This window comes from Aquila chrysaetos, chromosome 5 (genome assembly GCF_900496995.4).
Source record: "Aquila chrysaetos chrysaetos chromosome 5, bAquChr1.4, whole genome shotgun sequence".
NCBI classification, from domain to species: domain Eukaryota; kingdom Metazoa; phylum Chordata; class Aves; order Accipitriformes; family Accipitridae; genus Aquila; species Aquila chrysaetos.
In genome coordinates this window covers 68,391,944-68,413,875 of record NC_044008.1, presented here as the reverse complement: position 1 = coordinate 68,413,875, position 21,932 = coordinate 68,391,944, and the positions used below count along the sequence as shown (strand labels likewise).

Sequence of the window (21,932 nt, the reverse complement as noted above, 5' to 3'; positions counted from 1 at the left end):
TCTCCTAGGAGACTTCTCATTTCTCTGTTGGGTAACATGCATCAAGCAGTAAAATAGTCTGTCACTGCTATGGGATCCTGTTATCTGGCAGCACAGTGACACAGACAGAAGAATGGCACAGTTGTGAACTGATGTGATTGTCTCAATGATGTCCTGCCCCTCTCCCACAGTGTTCAGAGCAATTACTTTATGTGGATTTTAGAGTAAAGACCAGGTCTGTGTGGGGTGTTGTGTGAGCTGCACCTGAGTTATCCCTCTACTAAGTGATCACAGCTCACAATACTAACTCAGCACAGCTATACTGCTGTGCAGGAATTCTAACACCTCAGAGCAATTATAGTGACAGTTTTAGAAGTCCCAGAGGAACAGCAATTGAAAACATGTGCAAAGTTTCTGTCCTTGGACTAGAGCTGTATTTTTTTTATATGGTTATTGCCATTTGTGAACTGCTATTTTTTCCCCATTGCATTGCAAAAGGAGATCTCTAAAAAAAGCTGGCTCTGACTATTTTAGTAGAGGGTGTATGAATTATTTGAGTTGCAGCTTTTCTTCCCACTGCTTTTTAACAGCAGCTATTGCACTAAGAGAAGTGCAAGGGACAGCTGTGATTGCATCGAGATGGCTATTTTTGAAATCCTGAAGGGTGTGGCAAAAGACAAGCATTCCTCCCATTTTCTTGGCTTTGACGATGACTGGCAAAGAGGAGCTCTGGTGCCTTGTTTTTAATTTCTTTACAAAACCCTTCCAGATTTGTTTTTGCTGCTTCTAAGATAAAAAACCTCCAGCTCTGTTTTTGTGGGGTTTAGCAAGTGTTCATCAGGCATTTTAGTCAGGTGTATCAGGTAACAGAGAGACTGAGGCTTTCTCTTTCCACTGCTCAGGTTTCAGGCTCTGGTGGTGCACAACACAGCCTTACACACCTGACGTTTGCTTTGTCTACTCCCATTCCAAAACTGATGGTTGCAACAATAACTGGGATCTTCTCCTCCATCCATTCATTCTGGATTGAAGTCCTGTCAGCTGCCTTGAGTCCTAGGAAGAGAAAAAGAGGGAAGGAAGCAACAACAAAAAACAATAACAAAAAAAAAAAAAGAAAAGAAACGAGGATTTTCTTCCTCCTCCATTCCCCCATTGCGAGCCAACCCCCTCACTAAAACAGACTGATGTACACACTCCTCTCTGCCCATGTTTAAATTGGCCTGCAATCAAGCAGAAGTCAGCAGGAGCTGTTTCTATTCCAAAGAGAAAAAATTCAGATCTCTCCTGCGATAAAAGCAGTTATATTTAGGTCATGCAAGATCCAACAAAACCAACAGTTCTGGAGTGAAGGGAATGCCATTCTGTTGAAGGCCCCACACTTACCTCACAGACCTGACGCGTGAGCATCAGACACATTGCAGACCATGCCTAGAAAGCTGTTTTCTAGGTAGCCCCAACCCAGGCCTTAAAGGTGGTACAGTTCAGTTCTACCAGCTACTGAGAGATGCAGATGCAGCTTCCAATACCTGCGTGATACGCCTTGGCTTTCACTCCCCGGTAGCTCAATTCAATAGCCAGCTGGTCACACACATCCCTCATCCTGCAGTACACAATGCCACAACCGGAGTACACCTGGGCAGACAGGAGAGAAAGTCCGTGACACTGTCTGAAGTGAATCAACAAAGCTGCCTAAAGCTAATCTCTTCTCCAAGCTGATTTCCTAGCAACTGAAAGATACTGTTGCAGCACAAAAATAAATCAGATATAAAGAAAGTTTCCTTACAAGTCCTACAAGGCCTAACATTGACCAAATATGGTCCCCCAATCCTCTCCCAGTGGGCACAAGGCAAGAAGCAGTCTCCCTCTGCCTTACAGATAAACTCAGGTGCAGAGGCTACAACTGAGTTGCTTAAGAGTTATTTTGGGAATTAGTGTTAGAGCAGGAGATTCAATACAACACTCCCAATGCTTCTGTTCACCCTTGCCACACTAGAAGAGCAGAACACAATCAAACATACAATGATTGCCTGGGACATGACAAACCAAGACAGAAATGTTAGTTGCACATTCCTAATGCATTTGCTTTTAGACCAACCTGTTTCTGAGAACACCTCTGAAAAGAACGTAGCCTTCACATTCTACCTATTTTAGAGGAACTAAAAAATATACCCCAGCACTTTCCTTCCAGGGACCTCCTCCTTCCCTGCCACAGACCTGTCAGGGCCATACCAACCACTGGAAGGTCAGTGACCGTTAAGGTAGATTTTGTTCAGTTTAGCCTTCTTCCCCAAATATAAAACCTACCCCAGTGGTGTTCTTCACTTCAAGCGCCTTCAGACAGAAATCCTTCAAGTTGGCATATGGATCAGTTAAGAGCTCTTTGAACTGCACATCATAGAACAAGTTAGATCTGAAGCAAGGAGTCTTAAATGTGGAAAGCGGCTGCTTTAGCTTAAGCGCTGCCACAATGTCCTCCTGGACCTGTTTGGTGGCAGTGGCAGTCAAGGCAACGCATGGTGTATTGGGTATGCGAGTGCGCAAGGTGCCCAGCCGTAGGTAGTCAGGACGGAAATCGTGTCCCCACTGAGAGACGCAGTGCGCTTCATCGATTATCAGGTAGGACAAGAGGTTTCGGGACACCAGAGAGTTCAGTGTAGGTTGGAAGGAAGAGGCAGCTGCCATCTCTGGGGTGATGTACAGGAGCTTTACTTGGGGCTTCTCACTTGCTAAGTCAGCCAGGATGGTCTTCTTTTCCTGGGCAGAAAGCTTGGAGTTCAGAGAGCAGGCTTTGATCTTCAGAGCCAGCAAGTGATCCACTTGATCCTAGAGTAAATACAAAATTAAAATTAAATGAAAAGCAAATGGAAATAAAGAAAGTCACTATCACCAAGAAAGACTACTAGGAAGATCCAGGTGAGGCCTCAACTTCCACCTCCAGGATCCAGTCTCAGGACAACATACACCTACAGTCTGGGTATTCAGAACTTCAACTCTAGATGCCTTTATCTTCAGCTGTGAGCGTATCTGTCCAGCTCTTACACCCAACTGCATTTTTGTGCATCCATTCACTTTAAGACAGTCTATTTGCTGCTAGGGAACACCAGCAGGGATCTGTGCAAAATAACTCATCATAGCCACAGTGACCTGAAACAAGCCACCAACACGTCTCAGGTTTTACACTATCAGGAAGTCACAGATGGAAAATGAATACCACCGCCCTACAATAACAGAGTGCATTTCATTCCAAAATAGCTAAAGGAGCACAGCTGAGACAGGACAAAATACAAGGATCATGCAAATCACCACTGCAACAGAACCAAGTCTGGCTGAGAATCATACCATGAAAACCAAGAAGAAAACATGGGATCACATCCAGATACATCCAGATGAACACTGGGCATACAAATTCACCTCCCTACCCCTACACTGAGCTGTTCACTTGCATTTGACTAGCACATAACATTTCAGAAGATATGAATAGTCCTGAAAAATTGATATCTCATTATTTTACTCAATAACTGTTTGCAGTGATTGATTTAATATCCACTGTTCTGTTCACAAAGTCAACTCTCAGCCTTCCCTATAATAAACTACACAGACTAAGCTCTTGAAGTTTGGCTACAGTGAAATACATCATGATCATTTCAGGCATAGCCACCCCATCTCAGGGCTTGATGAGAAGACGTCTGAAGGTTCATTCCAGCTCTGTTCCCTAAGACTCAATGAGCCCATTTCAACCTATTTGTCACTGTGACACATTCTGCTTCACCTGCAAATCTTACAGTGGTAACTTTTTTAACCTCCATTTCACTGACAAAATATTGCCTGTGCTGGAGCTTAATTAGAAATCCTCTCACTTGGAACAAATTCACTATTTATAACACCTTTTTGAGATGTATCACCAAGCCTGCTCTCAATTCTTAAAATGTATTACATTAAGACTCTAAAGTAGTTAAAAAAACCCAACAAACACCCTAAAACCCAAAACAGCAGCCTACAACACCAGATATACAATGTTAATCAGATGCTCTACAGAAGTCTAAGCAATACAGGGAGGTGTTTCTCTGAACAGGTGATGAAACAGTAGAAAAGGCAAAATACAGGGAAAAAAAGGTGTCTCAGATGAAAGTGCTCAAGGAGCAGCTCTGCTAAACCAGCTTCTTCCCATGACAGAAAGACTGACCACAACAAAAAGACATTTTAATGCAGAACAAATTATGCCTTCAAAGACAACTTCATCATTCCCAGAGTTATTACTTTATAGGTAAAATGGCAGTTTTCTTCTGGGGAAAGATACAGTTTGGTCCTTTTAAGGTACTCTGCTGCTTCTGTATAGCACACTGGAGGTGAAAGACAACTGGAGAAACTGGAGAAAGGCTCAGTTATAAAAACCACTAGGTTATTATTAAAGAAGAAAAACCTCCTTTTAGAGAGCTGCGTAGTATCACACGAAGTTACTCTGCTCTGCAGCTAAGTTGCAGTCTCTTAACCTATCACCAGGGTAAGGAAAACACACTGAGACATCAAGATGAGAATCCAGAGGGAGGCCAACAGCAGACTCATGGACAGAAAGACAAGAGGCAGCTGTGCCTCCAGTGTCTCGCGACCCCCTTCACTGACTGCTTTTCCACAGCTAACAGGAGACAGTTACCTGAATCAGTGCAATCAGAGGTGAAATGACAATGGTGATGCCCACTGCCAGAACTGCAGGAAGCTGGTAGCACAAGGATTTCCCTGCCCCTGTGGGCATGCATACAAAGACATCCTTCTCGCCTGCAAAGACAACAGAAGAAAGCTCAAGGCTACTGAGTGGTGGTGAGTTCCCAGGGCCCTGTCTGGAGGGATGAGCACAATGGCTTGTAAACTGTGAGAAACAGCGTATGTGTGCACATACCATGTGGCATACCAACAAAAGACACTTCATTTTAGGTTCTAAAAGCATAGCAATACTTTGCGTGCCTGCAATGGTTTCCTTCAAAGAATCTCTGATTGCTTTGTAAACATTTAGAAATGGCCTTACAAAAGTACCAGAAGATACACAGAAACCAAGATAAAGAGAAGTTAAACAAGTTATTCATGCTAATTCTTTTCTAGACGAGCTGCCTTCACTCATCTTCAGACCTCCAGTTACCAAATTACCAGCCCCATGACAGATCTTTACCACATCCTCTTAAAGCTTTTCCCACAAATGTACCTCATAAGAAATAAGGGTTGGAAATCTCACCCACATAGATAATATTGTGCAGTTAGTAACTGTCACTGCGCTAAACGGTATCCACTGCAAGTCAGGTTGATGCCAGTGCATGCAATGTTAATAGGCAGAGACACCCTGCTGGCAGAACACCAATTTTGGCTGGTCTGTTGTCAACAGCACGTCTGCATAGCTGCTGGAGATAGATGAAAACTGTAATTATATCCTGAGTGCCGAGTTTGACACTGTTCTGATTCGCATTGCAAGACCTGCCAGGGGACCTGACAGCTGGCAGCTTGTTTGCGTGAGCTGCCTGTCCAACCAACAGCGGTAGGCTGGTGGATATGTTAACAGTAGCAAAATCATGTTTCTGATAATGGCCACATGATTCAGAGAACAGATATGAACGATGCCAGGAAATCGAGTCTTCTACTAGCATCACCTCTAACACAAGGACAGGTTTACTCTGAAAATGTATACATTTATGAACAGTTTTGACCTCATCTGACCATAAACATGCTGGCAAATGCCTCCAGAGGAGACACCAACAGTACTGCACTTTAACATTTCCTATTTCCTGGTTGATGCAATAGTGGTGTTACAAAACGAATGCAAAGGAAAACAGGCAGGGCAAAGCTGTGCTCAGAGAGTTTGTGTGCAGCACATGCTCATGCTCCTGTGCCGCTGAAATGATCTCAGAGCAGAAGAGGCCTCAGAGGTCTTGGAGGGCTGCCTAGTCCTGCCTAGTCCAGGTGATGCGTCTCCTCAAAACAGGTGCGATACCAACTCCTGCAGTATCACCCTCACAGGAAGATGGAAAACCAGATATGTTTCACATCTTTCTGATGCCAAGCCTCACCTCTCGCCACAGCCATAGTCGCGCTTTCCTGCAGGGAAGTCTTGAAGGACTCAAACCCAAAGACCTTTCGCAGTGTTTTCCGGACCCTGCCTTCCAGGCCCCGGGGAGCCTCGCCGCTCATCTTAGAGAAGCTGTGAACAGTGACAGGAACCAATGCTCAGCCCGAACGCTGTCACCCTCCTCTGGCCGAGGCCTGCCCCGTCTCATTGCCACCTGCGCGACCTCCCCCATGGCTGCCCTGCCAGGCTCCCCCCTTTTTTTAGTCCCCCCCCTCAAGGATGCTATCCAGGCCTCCTCAGTGGAGGGGACCCCAATATCGTTTATTCTGAGACAGACCGCCGCTGAGGCCTCCCCATGGGGCACAGGCCGGGTACTGCTGGGGGCTGAGGAGGGCCACAGCGGTGGGGGGGACCCCGCTGCCCCCCAAACCCGCCCGCACCCCGACATGGGGGGGAGACGACGGGAGACGACGGGGTCCTTCTCACCCACACCCCCACACCCCCCCTGCCCACGCAGGGTGTACCCTTCCACCGCCTCACGTCCCGTCCCCCCCTCCTCGCCCCGACCCCCACCCTCTCACAGTTGGTCAGGGTTCGGCAGCTGCTGTCGCGGCGCCGCGTAATGACGTCAGAAACAGCTCTTAAAGGACCAGCCCCCCCCCGCTATAAACAGGCCGCGCACCTTTTATCTCTCCTCTCCCTCCCCCATAGGAACCCTGCTCCGCCTCGCTGGGGGATTTTCTCCTCTCGCTGTGCGCGGACGTCGGAGCTCTCCCGGTTTAACGTGAGCCCGCTTAAGGCGGAAGAAGACGGGCGGTGTTGCTGTGGCAACTGCGCTGCGCGCGTCATCTCTGCGCGCCGGAAGTCCGCCGCGGCGGAGGCGGAAGATGGCGGCGGCGAAGCGGAGCGTCCTCTCCTCGTTGGCGGTTTATGCTGAGGATTCGGACCCGGAGTCGGACAGCGAGGCCGGCACGGCGGGAAGCGATGGGGGAGCGGCTACGGGTGAGGGCAGGGAGAGGGCCGGGGAAGGCGGCGGGCTGGGGCGGGCCGCGCGGGGGAAGTCCGCCCCGGCCCGCCGCCTTCCCCTCTGTGAGGGGAAGGCCCCGCTCGTTGCCACCTCCCTTTTCCTCGTGGTTTTCCTTTTCCCTTCCTCTTTAGGAGAGAAAGGAGGCCTCGTCTCGGTTGGGTACGGAGACGACGACTTCACCCGTCTGGAGGGGGACGAGGACGGGTATGAAGAAGAGGATGATGAGAACAGCAGGCAGTCAGTAAGTACCTCTGTGCTCCGAGAGCTTGCCCTGACTGCTTTCACACGTTGCAGAGGCTTTTCTCTCTCCAAAGAGAGCCTCTGAGTGGCAACCATGATGGAACCCGGAATATCTGACTCCTCGTGTGGGTTTTGGCACTCTCAAAATACTTATATTTGCTTTGTTTTCAAGTAGAAAGCATTTGCCTTGAAACCCATCAGCAGCTTGGTGCAGCTCGTGTTGTTTGTTACTAACTGTACTGATGGCATTTGACTTTTATGGGAAAAAGGCTGGTACAAGTCAACAGCTACACTAAATGAAAATTATTCTTTAAGCATAGTTGACATATATGAGAACCTCGTAAAAGGAATATGCTGTTGCATGGTCAGTTGGAGGATTAAAAAGAATAAAGTTCTGTGATGTCCTAAATTATTCTTTTATGTATAACTCAACCCACTCACTACATCAGGTTACCTTGATGTAACAGTGTCCTGTCTAGGTGTGAGTGGCTTTTGTTTGTCAGAGGTGCATGGCGTGTGTATAACATCACCTAAATACCGAGTCAACTGATGCATTGTGAGACAGGGAATGTAGCTCACTGCCTATAAGTGCAGCTGTAATACACAAAAGGTTGTATAGTTCTGTCATGTATCTGTAAGAACAACATGATAAGTTTGCGGGGACTGGGGAGTGAGGTTCTTGTCTCCTTTCTTTCTCATCAGCCTTTTGTTTACCACTACATTAAGAATATGTTATCTTGTCCCTGTTCTAGTGTTTTGGCTATTCAGTAGAGGAAAGAAACAGGGTTATGTTACTATAACGTTTCCTCAGTAAAGTCTACTTTGTGTGCATTAGATCAGTCTTTTATGAGACACTCACTGTTTCTGCCATCTGTTTTCCCAAGTAGCAGACAAGAAATTTGTCTGTCTCTTGTTCTTGCTTTTGGTTTTGTTCTGTTGCTAACTGGAGAAGATACAAGCAATTGCATTCAGGGTCTGCTCCTGGCCTTTGGCCAAGCAAAGTAATGATGTTTCTTTACTGCTTTAGTGATCCTTCTTTTTATATCCAAAACCTGTAGAGCCTCCTTCAATGAGATGTCTTTAGTTTGAAGAAAGTGGTAGGTGTGATCCAGATGTTTGTCAAGATCAGCTGTGCTTAGTTTGCATTGACAAATGGGCAGGTAAATGGAGTAGCCTTTATTGCATGCACAATTTTCAGTGCAGGTTGCAGCTGTCCATTATCTGGGAGGTACAACTTGCTGTCAAGTAATGGCAATTGATCGAGTCACTCTGGTGTGAGCCCACAGGTCTTGCATATGTTTGTGGTTACTGTACAGACATGCGCAGGTTACACAGGGTGCCTTCTCTCCAGTCTTGTTGCAGGAGGGCAATGCTTGGTTTTGCATTAAATATTCTTTGACCAGAATCGAGAGTTACCTTGATATTGCTTGTGCTAGTAGCTTATATTGATTATGCGTTGTTGTTTTTAGAAAGCATCTCGAGGTGGACTTAGATTGTCTTGGGCTTTTATCTAAACAACTCTGTGCTTGTATTATCTACCTTAACAGTGACTGAAAAGCCTTTGTCTTTTCAAAGGCAGTTCTCAGTAATGCTTCTTTGTTGATGTTGTTTCAGAGATGTCCCCTGCTAGGTTAGGAAGTTTTGAGAGCTGTTTCAGTTACCTGTCTATAACATGAAAGACTCAACGCATTGCTGCTTTGTTGAAAATTACTTTTATCTTTATAATATAGGTGGGACTGTGGAGGGGAGAGGAATCTTATTTGTGATAAATGCCAAGTTACTTGGTACTATGGTTTTTTTCTAGTTAAATATTTACTGTTATTAAACTTTGACAGTTAAGACTGAGTTATTGGTATATACGCATGTTTCAGAAAGGTAAGCTGGAGAGCAGCTGAAGTGAAGGAGTTTGATGTCCCACTTCTGTGGGGATATGCATGTTAATTCAGGCAATGAAAACTTACTGACATTATTGTGTAGTCATTCTCTAGCTTCCCTTGCCAGAACTTGGTCGTGTGCTAATACTCTGAGGTGGGCTTTTTGTTGTAAAAGCTTCCTTTGAGTTGCATGTAATCATCTCACTACTTTTTTGTTTTTCTTTTTGAAGCTGAAACACCAAGTTCTTGTTTTGGGGCCAAAGTTGAAATTTGTGGCAAAGTTTGGAGGAAAAACCATTCTGCTGAGTTGTCTGAGCATGAAAAACATTTTCTGCTCCTCAAACTTGTTTTGAACCCAGATGATGTATTTATGTCTAGGAACATAGGTAACTCTAGGATCCCCAGTGAAGTAGCTCATAGGGCAGTAGAACGTTAGGTTTACGTACCAGCTGGGACCAAAGCTGGAGCTTACTTCTCACGCAGTGTAGAATCTTATGCAAGGCTGAGTTCAGTATTTCAAGCTCTTGCAGGGCAGAAATTTGCCCTGTTCTTTGCCCTGTTCACGTCATCTGCAAACGAGGCTGCAACAGCACTACACAAATAAGAAAGATGCGGTGTCAGCTGGCATCACCGGATCTTTGGAACTTGGTGCTAGGCCAGACCCTCACCAAGCCTGCATGTTTGTTTGGATGGCAGGCCAACTGTGTGTCCTGTGTGTGTTGCTGATGCTTGGGAGTATAACAGGTCTTGCAAATGCTGCTTTTTCTGTGAGTACTGCTAAACGGGGGCAAATGCAAACTGGAAAAGACAGAATTATCAAATGACAAATGCTTTTTCCCCAGTTCTCTTGCTTCGTATTGTCTAGTTCTGAGCATTCAGGAGCCGCATGTGTTTTGCAGGGTACATCTGCTGCTGAGTGATGCTTTTGCCTAAAAAAACCCAAACCAAACAAACACTTCTTTCCCTGACTGTAGGACTTGTTTTCTGGTCATGAGTGGGTGGGGCAAAACTTAACTTCTGTGGAAAGGGCTTGGACAACTGCTGGGCTGCGGAATGCAAGCCCTTTGCTGTAAGTGCAGTTACTTGCCAAGCCTGCTCTTTAAGCTTAATCCTGTAAATTCTTGTCTTGTAGGAAGATGACGATTCAGAGACTGAAAAACCTGAGGCTGGTGACCTAAAGGTATTTGGAAGTGTGGTATGGTGGTGGGGGGGGGAAGCTCAGTACAAGAGGAATAAGTCTTAACAGCATGGCTTGGTGTTCGTTTGTGATATTCCTTAGCTAGTTCCATACTTCCCTTGTTGTAGCTGTAATGTGTTTTTTTGACTTTAGTTCTGGCTTCTGCCAAAGGTAGTTACCAGTTAGGCTACGGGCTGAGTCACGATCGAGACCTACATTCATGAACTTAGCCATCGTGTACCTTAGGTCTGAGGTGGGTTTTCTGACAGTATCTCACCTATTTTGTAGTGGTCTAGGAGATGGAGTATTCAGTACAAAATTCTCTTAGGATCAGTGTTAGTTGGAATACTTTCTTCTTATAGAACAGCTTAATGAATAAACGATCTTATGCTCCTAGAGGTCATGAAACGTGTCAAAATCAATTCACTTGTCTCCAGCTCTCTTTCTGTCCATCTGAATGAAGCTGTTTTGTAAAGGTTGTATTTGAAATTAAAAAAGTGAAATGAGATCCCCAGATGATAGCTATCATAAATAGTGGAAGTTTCTCTTTATCTTGGAATTACATCTTGTTTCTGCTGAAAAACAGGTGTTAAACAGCACATAGCAATATATATCAGGCTAATAGCTGGAAGACAGTTAAAAGACCAAATCCGTTTCAAACTTTATAGAGAATTGTGCTCAAATTTCTGTGCTAGCTCAATCCCCCATGCAATATAAGCAGTCTTGTTGGATATCGAGTGAATGACAGTTGCAAGGGTCTCTTATTTTATCCAGTAACTTCCTCAAGGGCAGTCTCTAAGCCCTGCTAAGAAAACCAGAGGACTGTGCTGCAAACTGAAATTCTGTAGAGTGTTTGAATTAGCATAGGGCTTTGATAGGACAAGATGAAGGCAAATGAATATGTTTAGCTATTGTGCATAAATGAGTTTTGTAGCAGCACCTTCTTCCAGTGTCCACAATATTTTTATGGGTTTATAATGATACATAGTTGAAAATCTTGGCAGCTGTACTGCAGTTGAAGTCTCTTGCATCAGTGTGTGGAATACCATTAATGCCTTTGGCATACAGGTAGGAGGCACTTGGAAATGGAATGTATTGTCTCCTTTCCTTGTCACAAGAAAATAAATCATGTTTTTTTGGAAAGAGAGGAAAAGATAATCTCTCACTCTTACCCTTTTTCTACTTCTAAGTTTTTGCCATTGTGGCTGGTAAGCATGCTAGCAAGATGTTTCTGTAAAACCTGCTGGATTCAAATGTGCACTGTGAAAGAAGAATAGATGGGTTTTCCTTAAAAGAGAGATATGTTGTACATCACCACAACCTCTGTAGTAGGGCCCTGTTGCAATTGTATGCATTTCTGACTCCTCTAAAAGGGCTCTAGTACTTCAGGGCAATGGGGAAAAAATCTGGCAAGAGAGAACAAAATCAGACTGTAGTAGCTCTTGACTGAGTGATGATGCATTACAGAATTCTTACCACTGAATTGTGTGGCTACTGCTTTAATACGTTGCTGACATTTCATGTTGACTCATTTAAAAAGCCTTCTGATTTCAGTGAGTTCTGTGTGCTACTGTCCAAGTGCATTTTGTCCTTCTGAAGAGCTACACATGGTCATGGAGCAGTGTTTCAGCTTTGGTGGGGAAGCAAGCAACACTGAATGTATTAAAAGCATTTGGTATCTTGCGTACACTCTGCAATAGGAACTCTGCAAGAACTGAAAATATAAATTAAAGTACAACTTAAAAAAAAAAAAAAAAAGGTAAAATGTAATTCCTGCTATATCCTAGCACAGCATGAAGGGTGAGGATTTGAGAAGATTAGCAGGGAAGCAAATCTGAACTTCAGCAGTTTCAGACTTCCATGTCATCCTTAATAGATGTCTTCATACTTAAGTAAAAAAGGCAATAGCGTCCTCTGGACTTTTGGGGTTTTTTTGAATTCTAGCTAAATAGCCGGCTGGCATTTTGGGGAGTACACCTTTGCTATGCAGCATACTGCAAGGCAGCCCAGTGCTGTGCTGGCAGTAGAGCAGGTGTGTTGCTGTATGGCATTCTGTGGGGCACTGATGGAATTGCACTAGCCATGCTGTTAAGAAATTCACTCGGGATGTGGGGAGATGGAACATCATTGTAAAAGTGGCTTTACTTGGAGCAGTTGCAAATGTTTCCTATCCCCCTTTTCCACCAAGTGGCAGTGTTCTCCTCGTTCTTCCTCATTGTTTTAAGCTTGCAATATCTATGATAACCAGTGAGTAAGAGTTGTAGTTATTATAAATCCAAAGTGTGGCAAAAAGTGAGGCGCTTGATTATAACTTGCTAACACTTTCAGATAACTTTATTTTGTTTTGTCCCAGCTGAGTGCATAGTTGTTCTTGCTCTGTCAGTTATGTTGTAGGATATCACAGACCTGGAAACGTGTTTAAATAGATGTCACAGGCCCTTTATATGTGACTAGGGCTTTTCCAGGGTCTGAATCTGACTGTACGCAGAAGGTAAATCCTTTAAAATGCATGAATGAGAAAACCGTTGCAATTCATTGGTTAATCATAGTCTTTTCAAGCCCTGAATATACATTCAGCATTTTTCTCTGGTGTTTTGTCTCTTTGTACATACAGTGAATGAACTACTTTGAGATTATATCTTGAATAATTGATCGGGACACTTGAACCAGGTTGTGTGGAGAAGGAGTTCCCGTGTTGCTGGTGATTTGGCCTCATTCTGCACTTTGATAGTAGCAGATGCAAAACCTCCAGAAGGTTCAGTTGTTGTCAGTTGTGGGTGTAGACTGAGGAGACAAAGTGGGGAATGATGTAAAAACTGTCTGGTAAAATGATGATGGAGACAGTGGCCTCAAATAGCCCAACTGGGAAGATATTTTTCTATGCTACCTATGGTATTTATATTTATCTCAGGTTTTTATCTTGATTCCAGGGAGTATGCCCTTCTTGATCTTGATGAAGGTGCATCTGTCTGTACAGCCCTTGTTCCTCACTAGAGGTGAAGTCAATATAACGGGCTAGGTGGGACTGCAGCTTTCATGTGTTGTTTTTTCTGCTGAGTAGAAAGTCACAATAAGCTTTTCAAGTTCAAACACTGTAATGTCAAACTGCTCTTTTCTGTCTACCCTCAGAGAGAGATAGGTGGAGACTTTTCTATACACCTGTTTGGAGGAAGGTGCGTGCCAGGAGTAGAAGAATATTTAAGCTTCATCAGTCATCTGAAAGTATTGTTCCAGAGCAGACTTCTGGCCCATAGGATTCACTGTTACTGAGCACAGTGAACCAGTCCTGAATGCTGTGTGCTTGCAGCAAAAAGCAGAATCCTCCTCTTTAAGTAGCAAAGTCAGATACGTCGCATCCTGTAACTGCATTTTGAAGTGCTTCAGGCACTCATGGAAAAAATGGAGATTCAAATCTAGCTAAAACTAACTGCTCTTCCAAATTTCACTCTGGATGGATGTGCTCAGGCTCTGGAACAGGACACGTTTGTTAGTGACCAAAATCACTTTAGGGGTCCCTGCTTTTAAGTGAGCAGTTACCAATTGTAAACAAGCATCTGTCTTAAAAGCACTTCAGAAACAAAGCCTTCTACTTAGATGGGAAAAGAAATGGTGAACAGAAGCTGTTGGCAAAGGCATGGCATTAAAAAGATGGAATCTCACAGCCTGGATGGGTTCTTTGTGTCCTTTCCTCAGATGATAGAGCTGTGGGTACAAAACAAAGGACTTTTTGGAAATGGGTCTTTCATTTGGCGTTCTGCTGGCAGCTTTGTTTTGGAATGATCAGGGTTAACGGGCTGTGCAGTGAGTGCAGTTTGCTTGGGCTCTTGCCAGCAGCTGGCTATGGTTACAGCCTTGATGCAGTAACAAGATATAAGCCTTCAGAGCTCACTAAATGGACCAGCCCTGCAGGAAGAAGGAAAGTGAACCTTAAATGAAATACTGACCTTGTGCTCCAAGTCTTACCTGAGGGATTCTGTACTTCATATTGTAGGGCTGGATGAATAACAGGTTGCAAGTGTTGATCAAGGACAGAGCCCAGCCCTGCAGCTTGGTTCACTGGAGTTTTCACAGGGGGAAATCATTAACTATTGAGCCTTGATTGTGGTATCAGGACTAGCCAGTGCAGGAAAGCTGATAAATATTGCCACTCCCTTGGCAAGTGAATACCTGACACATGGTAACAGTTTTTCAAAGCAGGTGGCTAGTTTGATGTTTTCCTTTTCTGATTTTGTTTTAAGGGTCCATTCTGCATCCTTGTGGCATTGTATGGTGAGGCAGCCAAACTGGGATCTAGTAGAAGGGTGTCAAATTTTCAGAGGAATACTATGTTTCTAAGTGTGTCTAAGTACCACCTCTTGATAAGCATCAACTTTTTATTATGTTTAGCTTTTATTGATCCAGCATACCTGTAAAGTAATTTTACTGTGTTATGATGTGTAGGTGTGTACTAATACTTAGATAGAAGCTTTTGATTGCAATGTTTTTTTATCTTGCCTGCCCATTAACCTGTTTGTTTAAATACCAAAATTATCTTGATTTAAAGTGAAAGCAGTAAGTGCTAAGAACCAGTAAGTGGATGTGTGTGCATGCAGTAAGGTAATCCCTGTAATTAACTCTTATTTTGATAAGGCATATTAATTTCTCTGAATTCAAGATACATTCATCAAGCCAGATTCTCAAAAGATGCCTGAACCTACCCAGTAACTTTCATCTCAAGTACAAGTGTTTTGCTCTAAAGAAGAGGAAAAAGTGTGTTTGGGAAAAGTGTTACCATTAAAGCACCGTTGTTCCATTTAGGTATTCCACAGCAAGCTGTGTAACAGGAGCTGGCATTAGTAAGATTTAGAAAATAAAGTGAATCTTTTGCTTTGGTGGTGGCAAATTATGAAGGTTGCTTAAGAAACACCAGCCTTTGATGCTTTCAGTTGCTGAGAGGTAGTCTTAAAAATTCCACTTAAAATATGTTAAAGGTCATACAGCTGAAGAACACGTGTTCAAAACTGCTGTTCCAACCAAAGACAGTGCACTCTGCGATGGCTGAAGTGGCTGTGTATTAGTCGTCTTGTGGTGGCTGGATCTGGCAAGATATAACTTGTTTGTAAGTGTGTTGTAGAAAGGCACTCCCAATGTCTCATCAGAAACAAAAAAAATTTCATTATGTTCCTTTTTTTAATGCCCCCTTCCCCCAGCTTTTTGTTGCTATCTGGGTTAGTATTGGCCTCTGATGGGCAGAACTGGCAAAAGAGCAGCTGTATTTTAAAAATGGCCTTGTGTTATGCATGGCTGTGCTGCGTACTTTGTAAACACTTTCAAAGCATGAAGTGTGCAGTTTCCAGGGCTAGGGTTAAGGTTAGATCACCAGTGGTTTGTTTCCCCCTCTTCCTTTGCCTGTGAGCACAGCCTGAGGGTGCCAGTGATAAGCACTGCAGTCTTGGCTTCATCTTTTTCTGTATTCTAGCTTCCTCTTAATATAACTGTGTAAAATGCTGTCTGCACCTCCAACTCTACATATTTTTCCCTTGTTTTGGGTTTTGGCACGCTGTTTTCTAGCACTCTGTCAAGGGAACCAGAGAGTTTGGCAGTTCAGCAGTCAGCATTACATCCAGAGAGCCTTTAGGGGGAGTAGAGTTAATTCAGCTTCTAGTGCTGTCCTCTACACAATTACAGTGAGTGCTCAGATGTTAACACAGCTGATACCTGGTTCCCATTTGTTAACTAGGTGGTTGACCTTAGTTATTGCCAGAGAATATCAGTGGTGGTTAAACAGTTTTGTATGCAGGAAACAAAACAGCATCTGGCATCTTTGATTATTTTGCCCCTTGCCCCATGTACTTCTGTGTCTCCAGTTCTGCCTGAGAAGGGAGATAGATCCCAGTGTTGTTGGTCTCTGAAGCTGGCTTACCTACTTTAGAGCTGCTGGCTTCAATCCAGCTCTTGAGCTGCTTGGAAGATGAGACATGTCCATGGACATGCTTGTTCCTTCCTCCCCGCCAGGCATACATGCTGCGGCAGACTCTTCACTCCCTGCAGTACTAAATACCACAGATTATTGACACAGGTGTGGCTTGCCTTTCTCCAAAGGAAAAGCCAGGCTTTTTCTGTTTGTCTTTAAACTTGAAGAAAAGTCCTTTCTGGAGCTGCTTCCCCTTGCATATTTCACCTGATAAAGGTCTAAGTTCTTCAAGTCCAGTTCTGTTGTTGCAATTATTTCTGTCTGCTGCACTGAAATAGACCGTTCTGAATTTGCATGTTGGTGCGTGTCAGAATGAGAGTCTGAACAGTCAGCACAGATGGAGGATTGCCTCAAATACCAACAAATATCTGAAAATAGCTTCTTTCAGCTTCCTCATTCTGGGTACAGAAGGACTAAAATCTGCAAAAACTCTGTGGGATCCATTCGTGGAGGAGTGCATATCCCAGTGAGGATACTTGCTTTTACACCTTGCCTCTACTCCAAACCATAAAGAAGAATTTTTAGTACTGTGTACTAGGGACGAAAGCTTGTGCAAGAAGTTAATTGTCAGCTCTCCTGAGCCTTTCCTTTGCTGCTGTGAGGCTTAAGATTTCTCACAGTCCAGCTTCACCTTCTACTTGATTCTGCACTGCAACAATCTGTAAAAAAATAAAATCATCAAAGTACCTTGACACCTCAAGCCCTGTCACGTGGTGCTGATATTTCACCTCTGAATTCTTGTTTCACTGTCGGAAGCAAAAGTGACTTGAAAGCAGAATTTATGGGCTCTGCAGAGCAAGGCATGTCTCTGGAGACCATGGCGGCTTCAGGTAGCGACTGCTGGGAGCTGTGCTACTGGCTGCACTCAAAGTGTGGCAGCTGTTAACTGCTGGTGTGCTCCCATGGGCTGTGCAGTCTTCTGTGCAGGCTCTTTTGCACGCTTACACCACTGTGCCCCGGTTGGTGTCTGCGCTGTGGAGAGGCTGTACTCTGTGGTCTTGTAAAGCACGTACACAGGGTGATCTGCAAATGTTAAGCTTGGAGGGCCTCTAGCATCAGAGGTGGAGAAGGAGAGAGGAGGCAGCCAACGGAAGCAGGTAGCTTTGGGACCAGGGTGCTGTCGTAAGGCAGATATTATTAACTGTACCTCCACTTGGAAAGCGAGAGTTCTGGCACACAGCACACAGTTCCTTGACTGGAAATTACTTCTAACAAATAATCTTTGTCAAATATTGAGATAGCATGTCAGGTGAACGGAATCAAGTTTCAAAGAAGCTGTTTAAAGGTGTTTATGCTATGAATGCTTCCCTTCTAAAGCATTTTCTCACTGAAATGTTTTGCCAGATCTTGGTTGGAGTTTTTCGGTGGGTTTTTTTGATGAAATTGAAATGAAATGAAGGTGGATTTTTAGACTTAATTTAGCTTAAAAAGTAAAAGGCAGTGTCAGCTACACACATTCTTTATTTTGATAAGATGCTTAAGGAATGTCTCAGGAGTTGACTCTTTCCTGACTTGTTCTTCCTTCCCCTTTTGTCTGTGACAATAGTATCTCAAAATAGGGAGGTATGTACAGACTGTACATAAATGTCACTGACGGTTGGATGTATTGGGGTTTTTTTCTATAGGTGGCTTATTTCTGAGCTGCTGTGCTTCTCTTAGTATCTAGATCCTGGTCCGTACAGTTTTTTCTTAGTTAAATTTCTTATCCTGTGCTGGGCACTTTGCCTGGAGCTGTGTATCAGAGCTGGCAAACAGGATATGGCTGTAGGAAATGGGCTTGTTTCAAACTTTCTCTTGGGATTCTCCTCTCTCACAATACAAGAAAAAAGAGGGGGGGGGGAGGAATAAAAGCACTGTATTTCTGTTCCCTTGCTTTCTCTTCCCGAGACTCTGAATACACTTGACATGCACTTTGCTGCCCTCAGCCTGGTAGCGCACCAACATCAGGCAGATCTGGTGAGCAAGGAATGAAATAGTTCTTGACATGCGCTTTTAATATTAAATGAGAAGTTTCTGGTGTTCTTTTCCCATAAGCACTTCTGATCTTTGTAGAAAGGCAAGAACATAATTGCTAGCATGTTCCTTTTAAAAAAGAAAAGGGGGAAAAAAAAAAGGCAAAGAAAGCAAAAAAGCACACATGATCCAGGGTTTGGGGAGGTCTTTCTCTTGCTGCCTGCATATAAACATTTCACCCACTTGCTCTGGCAAGGCCACGTATCAGCTTAGGTAACTCTTCTAACAATTTATGCTAAGTTAGTTTCTTTCCATTGTACTCAGCCAAATGAGGTTGTTGATATGTTTAGGACTATAGGAGATAGTCTGAATTGTAGAGAGAAGGAAAAATTACAAGAACTTAGTGCTGGCGCTTGCTCAGGTGAGAGAAATCCACTGTAACAACCATTGCAGCAGCAGGTCCACTGGCTATGGTGGAAGGACTGTACTGAAAAATTCTCTGCATTAGTATCTTCAAACTAATCCACTAGCATGACAACAATGTGACTGGTTTATACATTTTGTGGCTGTCAGTTTAAATTGGTGTTAAATTTCTTTATGTGCAAGCAACCAGGTGAAATATTTGGGGCAGAGAAGAAATTCTGTAGCACAAGAGTGTTCTCACTGGAAAAAAAAAGAGAAAATGTTGTTGAGGGGTACTGTGGAAGCTTCCTAGCTACTTTTTTTAATACTACCTGGAAGTCAGCGGAAGAATGAAGCTGTAGGGCTAAGTTGACTGCAAGTCTGGGAACGCAACTGAGCAGTGGCAAATCTGGCATCAACTTCTCCACTTCTTATAGTTTGTATCTTATTTGAAGCAATCAGTTTCTGGTTTTGTATCTTTTCTGCCTCCATATTCAATCATTTCTTGTAGTTTGATGTACACCTGCACTAACATATGCAACTGCTTCTATGAGAAATTGATGGTTGAATTTGTACCTTTTGGCAACAGTTAATGCCAACAGTTATGTTTGATGTGAGCTTTGTACTGGATTTACGGATCTTGTTTCAGGAAGGATTTAGTGAGCATTGTTGTAACTCACTCCATTCTTTCCATTAAATACAGCTGGAAAGGCTTGCCCAGAACAAACTTGAATTCATCAGTCTCAGATTCATATTGTTTTTGCTTCCTTCCTTTAATCTCTGTTCCACACTGCAAGGATTGTGTTTGATTGTTTTTATTTTCCATGGAACCTGAGCAAAGACTTTTTTTATGTAACTGAATGGAAACGCTCTATGACTGAAAAGATTATCTATATTTCACCTCAGCAAGGTGAAATCTTAAGCCAAAGTGCAGCGCTTTCCTTATGCATGTACACAACCAGCACCCCCACCACCCCCCTTCAGCTTGCTCTTCTCTAACTGATTATGATACATGAAAACTGAAACATCAAGCTGGGTTCATATCAGTCAGGCTATTGCAGGCAGCATCGTCTTGCCCAGGGCTTCAAGAAGGCATTTGTCTTGGAAGTAGAAAAAATGGAAAACTCTTCCTGAATGCACATGGGAATAGTAATGCAATAACTGTTTTCTGCTGTCGGTGAGCTGATGTGCAGAATTGTTCTTAGAAGCACAGAAATTGTGACTTATGTTAGTGGTCCAGTTGGATGTTAAAAAGTTTTGGGGTTTTTTGGTTGTTGGTTTTGGTTTGGTTTTTTTTTTAATACTTTGTCTTTGCCCATAGCATTTTGCGCTTTTCAGAGGCTGCTCTTTGTTAGTCTCCAGGTCAGGGGAAAGGAGTTAGTCTCCTGCTTGTCTTGTTGTCTTTCAGTCCTCTTCCAACTTGGCTGTGAACCACCACGGCATCCCTTGACTCCTTTCAGTGGGTCTCTTGGACCAAGGCCGTCTGGCTTTAGGCCTTTAAACAGTTGATCTTGTGAGATCTAGGCTGCAAAGTAGATAGCAGCCAGAAAACCAACTTGCTGAGTGCATGAGAACAAAGTGCAGTACTGCTTTTTTTAATTCACTCTAGTCATTCTTAGAGGCCATCATGTAATACTAAATGGGATAAAATGACTAGAGAGAAAAATGAGCACAAGATGCCTGTTTTGCCTGAGTTTTGTATTTCCATGATGGTAGAGAGAATTTTCAGCATAACTAATGTGTCCAGGCTGACTTTGTGCAAGTAGCGAGAGACTGGCTGCAAAAGTAAATTCAGAGATGTTCCCATACAGACTTTCAGAGGTTGGGCTTGTGAAAACTGTGCAGTATTGGAAGGTGCCACTAGTGAAGTCTTAACCTTGTTGGTTTTTGAAAGTGATTGGGATCCAAATGGAAATGAACCCATTAAATGATGCCTGTAGCTCTGGGATACTTGAAGGTTCTAATAGCTTCTGTATATTTACTGTGATAGAGAGATTTGACATAAAATCCCCTGTTTGGAACCACTCACCTGCTTCATATTGTGCTTTTCATGTGAGATACTGATGTGTAGCACAGTGGGTATTGATTATGTAGTAATCTACAAAAAGAGCACCTTTCCCTGAATGGATTTAGGTAACTTCCCTACTTAAAATTCAGTTACCTTCCAAATTTTCCATTGTTCAAATGCCTTGGAATTCCTTTAGAAATCTCTCATCCATGTGTAAATATTTCTTCCCTTTCACAACCAAAAGATAGCAGCTGTGCAGTGTTTATTGTACCTTATTTCTCCACTTGGTGATTCTTCATTTCATTCAACTTTATATTAGATTATATCTGCAGAATTTTTTTTTTTTTAATGTTGTCTTTTCTAATCAGTTCATTGTATTCAGTATGTGTCCCAGACTTAAATTAGCCTAAGGGAATGTAGGAAAGTTCTTGTTGGGTGATTAGTCCACTGAAGGTTTTTAGACTGTCCTTAAGTTCTGGATCTTCAGTAGATACTGAGAGGTTTGAACAAGACTTCTTAAATCTCACATCTGACAAACTATGTGTCTTTGGTCAAGTTGTTGATACTTGCCTTGCCATAGTGTTAGAGAGTAAACTGAGCAAATATGAACAAGCACTATAGGAGGAGTTGGTCATCCCTTTGTTTTCTGAAGGCATTTAAGACGCTTGAAAGTAGTCCGACTTAATGAAAAGCTGTGTTGATGTCTTCAGCTTGTTAATGATGGAGCAGTGGGTGTAGGTAGGCAGTAATTCATCAGTAAGCAAAATTTATATCCTCTGGGCAGTGAGGTGTGGCTGTAATATGTTAGTGAACTTGTTTTCTTTTGCTTGGTGTAGCTCTGGGGTTTCTGATGTCTTTGGCTATGGCCTGAGGATGTGGAGACTAGACTTGCTAGAGCGGCTGTGGCCAAACGGGTGTGGGTGATCAGGCCAGGTAAATACACAGTGGCAGCCTGATAGGACTGGCTTTATTTAGCCTGTTATAAATGGGGCAGACCTGTGCTGTAGCTCTAGGATTAAAGGATGCAAATTAAAGAACAAACTTAATTCTGGTGAAAGCAAACTTACTGATGATTCTGGAAATTCATAAAACACTATTTAGTACATCTGACATTTTAGCGGTATTTGTCTAATGTAAGGTACATAACAGGAGCGGTTTTGGCCACCAAATAACCTCTCAGAATACTAGTTCATTTCCTGAAAATTGTGTGCTTACACTTGGTGCTGGCTCCAAACAGCTATAGGAGACTTGAAAATGGGCTTCTGAGGAC

The 21,932-nt window shown here is 43.3% G+C and overlaps 2 protein-coding genes across 8 annotated transcripts in view; one reads left to right on the top strand and one right to left on the bottom strand.

Moving 5' to 3' along the window:
* Window positions 1-6,877, bottom strand: part of RECQL5 (RecQ like helicase 5) — a 39,704-nt gene extending 32,827 nt beyond the window's left edge. For 3 of the 5 annotated variants that reach the window (XM_030013035.2, XM_030013036.2, XM_030013041.2), the window contains exons 1-6: window positions 6,711-6,877; window positions 6,030-6,160; window positions 4,631-4,752; window positions 2,284-2,802; window positions 1,506-1,611; window positions 921-1,032 (exon numbers count right to left, since the gene is read on the bottom strand). In XM_030013035.2, coding sequence (XP_029868895.1) covers window positions 921-1,032; window positions 1,506-1,611; window positions 2,284-2,802; window positions 4,631-4,752; window positions 6,030-6,160; window positions 6,711-6,877 — 1,157 coding nt within the window. Of the gene's footprint in view, window positions 1-920; window positions 1,033-1,505; window positions 1,612-2,283; window positions 2,803-4,630; window positions 4,753-6,029; window positions 6,161-6,601; window positions 6,648-6,710 lie in introns of those variants that run through there. The other 2 variants (XM_030013037.2, XM_030013040.2) reach the window with 2 other exon arrangements.
* Window positions 6,878-6,889: 12 nt separating this feature from the next.
* The window catches only part of LOC115340992 (SAP30 binding protein), a 32,619-nt gene continuing 17,576 nt past the window's right edge, over window positions 6,890-21,932 (top strand). For 2 of the 3 annotated variants that reach the window (XM_041123428.1, XM_030013091.2), the window contains exons 1-3: window positions 6,890-7,030; window positions 7,187-7,296; window positions 10,302-10,349. In XM_041123428.1, the coding sequence (XP_040979362.1) occupies window positions 6,916-7,030; window positions 7,187-7,296; window positions 10,302-10,349 (273 nt within the window). In that variant the 5' untranslated portion in view covers window positions 6,890-6,915. The remainder of the gene's footprint in view (window positions 7,031-7,186; window positions 7,297-10,301; window positions 10,350-21,932) is intronic. The other variant, XM_030013092.2, reaches the window with a different exon arrangement.